Consider the following 7,197-nt stretch of genomic DNA (forward strand, 5'->3'; position numbering starts at 1 on the left):
CTGAACAAATGTTGTTGATAATTAGGAGGTAAGAACCTCTCCTTCAGGCTTTCTTTCATTGACGGTCAATTCTGGATTGGAGCCCTTCCTTGCCCCACTCTTTGACGTTGTAACTGATCCCACTGAACAACAACACTTTCTTCGAGTCTACAAGCAATAATTTTTTATAATTTGTTCGCCAAGAACATTATATGACATATCCACTTGTCGCTCAACCTCATGTAGCCAATCAAGGAACTCTTCGATCGGCAAATAGCCATTGGAGAGTGGTATTTCTGCCTTGATTTTGTAGTCATCATAATCTCTACGCGGGTATACTCGGTTAGGATAATAGTTACCTTCGTTTTCTTGGTTGCCAACATTTTGTTGAAGTGGTTGTGTTCTGCCTTCGTTTCCATTAACAACTTGGTTGTGGGCAAATTCCTCAACACGTTCTCTGTTAATAGGTTGCCTAGGGTTTGTATTGACATTTAGGTTGTTAATCATCTCCATCACTTGGACTGATGGCTCAAACTGTCAATTTTTTGCCACATAGCATTGTTACCTCGCTCACCATCGAGGTTTGTGCTTTTAGTTACGTCTTTTGCCATTAAGCCAGAAAAAACCTTGCTCTGATACCAACTAACGCAGCGAAAAATTCTGAAAAGAATTAAATCTTCGTCTAAAACTTATAAAACCTAGAAAAAACCTTTAGATATCCGTCTTAAGACTTGTAGAACTAAAACTAACAAGATTAAACTAAAATACTCAATTTTTTATTAATCAAATCTCCTCAATTAAACAACTACTGAACCTCTTATATATAGCATTAGAAGTTTTCTAAACCTAAACAGACTCTAATTAACAATTTCTAATAAATAAAATAATAGTTTCCTAAACCTAATCAAACTCTAATAATAACTTCTAAATAAATAAAATACTGAAATCTAAAACCTTGAAGGTTTCCCAAAAATATAAAACTGCCCAAACTAAAAACTCTCTACTAGAAAAAAAATAGAAAACTACTAAAATAACTTGATTTGATGATATCTAAGATTTTCAAAAAATCTTCTGAAAATCTTCCTGCATCATTTTTCCTCTCGTTTCTCTTTCTACCATGAAACATTCATTTTTCATAAGACCCTCTCGAATACAGCTCTCAATCTTATAAATTCTGAGTGATACAAATGAATATGGAGTTTTTTTCTTAAAAGTCATCTCTAATGCAAAACTCAATTTGGATCTTTAAAATGATCTGGGGTAGTATAGAGCATCTCATTGCAAAACTCAAAAAAACTTTATTGGTATTATGCGTCAAGTTTATTTGAGATACTCACTCTTAGATGACAAAAATATAAAAATCCTCTATTCTTTTGTCTCTATAAAGCAAAACTCTAGAATTATTTTATTTACTTATATGTCATGGTTATGTTGTAAAAAAATAATTATTATTGTTAAAATATGTAAAGACATATTCATTTCTATTAGTTTAGCTATTAAACTTGATTAGTTGGACAATCAAATATATTTCAAGTAGGGGTGTTCGTTGGTTCGGTATCCGGTATTTTGGTGTCATCCATTACCAAATCGCTCATGGTTTGGTTAGTGATTTTTCAAACCGTTACCAAACCGCTCAGGGTTTGGTTCGGTTAATAACCAAACCATCATAAGCGGTTTAGATACCACTGGATACCAAACCATCCATAAAAACAACATGTTCTCCATGAAAATCGACAAATCGAGTTACTTTCTTCATACATTGACGTATAAAATCAAGACAACACTCCTTAAAAATCTGGAGAAACAATTAAATTAACATAATACCTCGAAAAACATTTAAAACATTAAAGACATGTGCAGACCACCGACCGAAATATTTTATAGCAGCTAGTAACATTAATGATACATGAATTGTTTTTAATCTAATACTAGCTAGTAACATTATATTGTAGTAGTGTTGTTGTTTTGTATGGGTAGTAGTTATTCTTGTTTCTAGCAAGAACTTGATGAAAGATATGTATTTGTATGAAATTATAGAGATATGGTAGATATATTCTAGAAAAAATTAAGTAAACATGTAATTATATATATATTAATTTAACTTGACTGGTTCGGTTTGGTTTTAATGGTTCCTAAAAATTACATCCGCTTACCGAACCAAGCCAGTTGGTTTTTGAAAATGTACAACCATACCAAACCACTCGTTGTTTGGTTTGGTTTGAAAACCGAATGGACCGGTTTGGATCGGTTTGGTTTGATTGGTTCGGTCTACTTTTGCACACCCCTAATTTCAAGAGGACACTATGGAAATAAATAGTATTTTTGAGACATTTCTATTTAACTACCGTCACATCAATTTAGAGATCTAAATAGAGAAACCACAATAGGAAATTTTAAAGTATTCCTAGGACTATTATAATGCTCCAGGCGTTAGTAGATATCATTATTGTCTTGTTTTTTAAATCAGACTACATACTTAAACAAGTTTTAGGTTGTAGCAAAGGCCACACAAGGCCATTCATAAGGTTTTTCAACAAAAAAAAAAGGCCATTCATAAGGTTTGTACAATTACTAAGTTTGAGCTCACGTATAGCCCAGACTCTTGACCCTCTGCCAAGGGATGTGAGACTGTTATAAATAATGTTATCCTTATTTTCAAGATCATATAATTGAATCTTTATCTAACGCGTACAAATGTTTAAGTGGTCCTTGTGATTTTAAGTTTGAATTTTGGGTATAATAATCCAAATTCATAGGCAAAATTCGTTCTCACACAAAAAGACTGACAAACATGTGGAAGAATAATTTAATGATGTTTGATGTAAAATTTCTAACTAGGATTCTTACAAAAAAAAAAAAATTTAAAAAGAATCAAAATTCCTTTATTTAATTTGGCAACAAAAAAATCCTCACACTCTTGAATTCTAAAAAATTCTAATTCTTACATTTACAGTGGACCAAAATCTCACCCTATATATACCTAATATTAGCTCCTATTATTGTACCCAAATTTCAAACTTAAAATCAATTGGAGAAAATAATTCTTTAAAATAAATTTTTTTTTTTTTGATGAAATAGCCTTTTGCATTTTATTCATTCAATAGAATTTGGCATCAGATGATTATCTTTTTGGATAACATCCTTAATACAATCAGGTGGGGTTAGTCACATCCATAATTTGCTTACATTGTTCTCAAAAGCATATTTTGCTAAAGAATGAGCTGCACTGTTGCCTTCTCTAGGTATAAATTTGAAGACGATGGATTCAAAAATTTTCTTCATATCATGGATATCGGCAATTAGTGCTCTGATTTTCCAAGGGGAGTGATCCAAGTGTGTCGAACAAGCTTGTAACGCCGTTTTTGCATCACCTTCAATTTCACAACATGTTAAGCTTAAATGAATTGCTAGCTCTATCCCAAGTATTATTGATCTATACTCTGATTCCATAGATGTGTTTGCTAGAAAAGTCTTTGTTTCACATGCTAATATTTCTCCTTGATGGTTTCTCGCTATACATGCTGTTGCTCCCTGATTTGCCGAGAAAGCGCCATCAACATTAATCTTCACTACATTCGCATTTGGTGTTTCCCATGTTTCTGAGATGAAAGGTTGTTCAATGGGATTTAATGACTCACCTTCCTTTTCCCGGTGTTCCTCATACTCAAGATACATTTTCGTTGTGGTTGTTAATATCCACGACTCGTCTAGTTTTGCTCCTTCAGAAACAATTTTGTTTCTGGATTTCCACATCTGCCATAACAAATACATGCCCAATTTAATCCCTTCAATGTTCCATTTTTTATTCAACCAATCTTTTATCATTTCTTGAACTGAAAGATATTCCTCTGTCCGTAGTCCCAACGGGGATTTAAACCAGATTTCTTTACTGAATTTACACCTTAAGAAGAGGTGGTCAATTGTTTCCTCATGCTCGAAACAAAATGCACAAAGCTTGGGTTCTGATGTGTTGAATTTCATTGCTATGGTCTTCACTGGAATTGCATTGTGTAAAACTCTCCATATGAAATACAGTACCCTTGGAACTAAGCTCTGGATTTCCCAAAATTTACACCATGGGAAGTCTACAATGATGCTTTGTTGGTTGGAAGACGATGCTTGCTCGACCGTGATTGTTCTATAGAGTGATTTTGATGAAAATTCTCCCTTCTCTGTTAAAGTCCAAATGACTTTATCTTTTTGTTGTATTCTAGATGTAGGGATCTTGAGTATTTCCCGCGCCGAAATATTATCAAACACCCTTCTAACTAAATTGTGGTTCCAACTATGACTGTCTTGATCAATAAGGTCTGAGACCCATAATACTTGTGGGGCTTCCTCATCAATTAAGTTCCTTCCTGGCTTGAAGTTTAAAATGGTGGGAACCCATGGGTCACTCCACACTTTTATATCTTTACCATCACCCACAGCAAAGCATCTTCCTTTCTCAATGTAGCTTCTCATACTCATCATGCTTTTCCATGTGTTAGTGGCTAATGATGGACTCTTATGCTCCCAAAAGTTGTCATGTTTTAGATACTTAGCCTTTTTTAATGTGTTTTCAAAAACTATTTTTCCCAAAACCACTTTTTTCAAATTTTATCTGCTTTTTTAATGTTCTTTTGTATCCCTTTTTTTTGAAAAAACGATTTTTTAACAAAATTGTCTTAAAAAGTTCAAATAATTATAAATCTTAAGATTCTTATAAGTTACCAAACAAACAAAGAGAAAATTATCTAGACTCGTGAATATGTGGAATCATGAGTCTTTGAATTCATGATTCGTTCGTCCAAACAAACCATAGGTTTCTCTCTTTTTACTGTCTAAAGAGCTCTTTATGATGTTAGTGCTCATCTTGGTAGGGAATATTGCGTGCAACTCTGAATCCCATCCAAGTCTCTCATGAAACTAACTGTTCTTGAAGCTAGCATACAACATCTTTCTCCTCACTTGAACTTGGATTATAACATTAATACGAACAACATACATACCTATACATTTTTCTTTTCTTAACTGAACAATGATTAAATATGGTCAAGATTCTAATTAAGTAGCACTTTCTGCCAAAGCTTCGAATTCCCCACAATCTTCGTTTCAAACCTCTAATTTAGCTAGAAACTTTATAAGTCTGGTTCATTGAGAGGGTTCTAGTCCACAGCCTTATCTCGTGGACTATGTAAAGTCAACGACGAAGTCTTCACTAGAATTGTCATGATAGAATATGTAAGTCAGTCAAGTCTTTAGTAGATCTCTTTCGTGTTTTTAAACTCGATGATCAAATGAATAAATGGAGCAAGCTAACTTACATATATGAAAACTAGTCTCCACTAGTCTTGTCATAACCAGTAACTACTAGCTCTCATCTATCTATATGTATATATACATATATGAACACTTCACTTATTGAATTATGGAATTTATTAGATTGATAATGGCTATTTCCTTTCTTGGAGTATTTGTGTCTTCATCAAACATGATCAAGTTTAATGTTGCTTGCAATCCAAGAGACAGAGAAGCTGTTATAAATTTCAAGCATAATCTGAAAGATCCTTCAGAAAAACTTCGGTCTTGGGTTGGTAACGATTGCTGCAAATGGAAAGGAGTAATATGCAAAAACAAAACTAAAGGTGATGTTGTTCAACTTAAACTTAGCCGTTTTTGGTTGAGTGGTGAACTGGATTCTTCTTCTCTGTTGGAGTTGAAATATTTGTATTACTTAGACTTAAGTTGGAACAAATTCTTCGGGATTCCGATACCAGCTTTCTTGAGTTCACTTCAGAATTTACGGTATCTTGATCTACATCGTAACGGTTTTACTGGCAATGTTCCTCCTCAGCTAGGTAACCTTTCAAGTCTTTATTATCTTGATTTGAGTTTGAATAAGTTGGAAGGGGAGATACCAAGAACCTTGGGAAATCTTTGCAACTTGGAGGTATTAGATTTGTCTTCTAACAATCTTCAAGGAGAGATATCATCAAGATTATTTGGAAATTCATCGAGATGTTCTGCGAACAAATTGAAATCGTTAAACTTGGAATATAATCTACTTTCGGGACGATTACCTGATGAATTCGGAACCCTTAAGAATCTGGAAAAACTGTCTCTTAGAGTTAACTCATTTTCAGGTTCAATTCCTATGTCAATAGGAAGATTGTCATTGTTGAGGATACTCGATCTTGGTGAGAATAGATTCACAGGTGTGATACCAACATGGATAGGAGAACGCCTTAAGGATAAACTCGTTGTTCTCCGACTACGTTCTAATAAGTTTCGTGGTGAAATTCCTCGAAAACTTTGTCACCTTATTAGGCTTCAAATATTGGATTTGGGGCATAACAATCTGTCTGGATCAATTCCAAAATGCTTTGGCAATTTTAGTACAATGGCTTCAAACCGGTACCCTAATTCTGGTGTATATTTCAATTATACTCGACTTAGTGACAAGAACATAGTAGATTTTGTGGCCAAAGGTAAGGAAATTGCATATGTAAAAAGTTTGATTGAACTTGTTGCTGGTATCGACCTTTCAAATAACAAATTATATGGCGAGATCCCCGAAGAACTAACGTACCTCTTCGGATTGCAAGCGTTGAACTTAGCGAATAATAGTTTTACTGGAAGAATTCCAAAGAGAATTGGTCATTTAAACTCACTTGAATCGCTTGATTTGTCAAACAACAAATTATCGGGTTCAATTCCTCGAAGCCTTACGAACTTAACTTTCATAAGTTACTTGAACTTGTCATATAACAACTTGTCAGGGAGAATTCCATCGAGAACTCTACTGCAAAGTTTTTCCGAGTTGAGTTATACAGGAAACCATGATCTCTGTGGGTTTTCACTCAAGAAATGCGGCCAAAATAAACAACTTCAAGAGGAACCAAATGGTGACAGTGAAGGATCAATGGAGGATGATGAAGATGAAGTGGAGGACGATGAAGATGAAGGCTGGAATGAGATACAATATTTTTATATGGGGCTACCATTTGGATTTGTGGTAGGTTTTTGGTGTTTGTGGGGTGTTTTATTGGTGAAAAGATCTTGGGGGTATGCTTATTTTAGGTTTTTGGATGATATAGCATACAAACTCTCTACTCGTCTGAGCCGAAGAAGAAATAGTAGTCTTTCACTTATGAGTATATCTTTAATGTAATAATAAACTTTGCTTTTCTGTAACTAAATAAGAAGAGTTAGTGTCTATTGTTATACTATTTTCTC

The 7,197-nt window shown here is 34.0% G+C and overlaps 1 protein-coding gene across 1 annotated transcript; it reads left to right on the plus strand.

Moving 5' to 3' along the window:
- Positions 1-5,315: 5,315 nt before the first annotated feature.
- Positions 5,316-7,197, plus strand: LOC147543110 (uncharacterized). The gene has a single exon (XM_086636433.1). It carries the CDS (start codon positions 5,390-5,392, stop codon positions 7,130-7,132), a length of 1,743 nt encoding a protein of 580 aa, XP_086492559.1. The 5' UTR covers positions 5,316-5,389; the 3' UTR covers positions 7,133-7,197.

The sequence above is a fragment of the Eschscholzia californica genome, unplaced genomic scaffold, assembly GCF_041429995.1.
Source record: "Eschscholzia californica isolate CP2 unplaced genomic scaffold, dmEscCali1.0.p SCAF_4, whole genome shotgun sequence".
NCBI classification, from domain to species: Eukaryota; Viridiplantae; Streptophyta; class Magnoliopsida; order Ranunculales; family Papaveraceae; genus Eschscholzia; species Eschscholzia californica.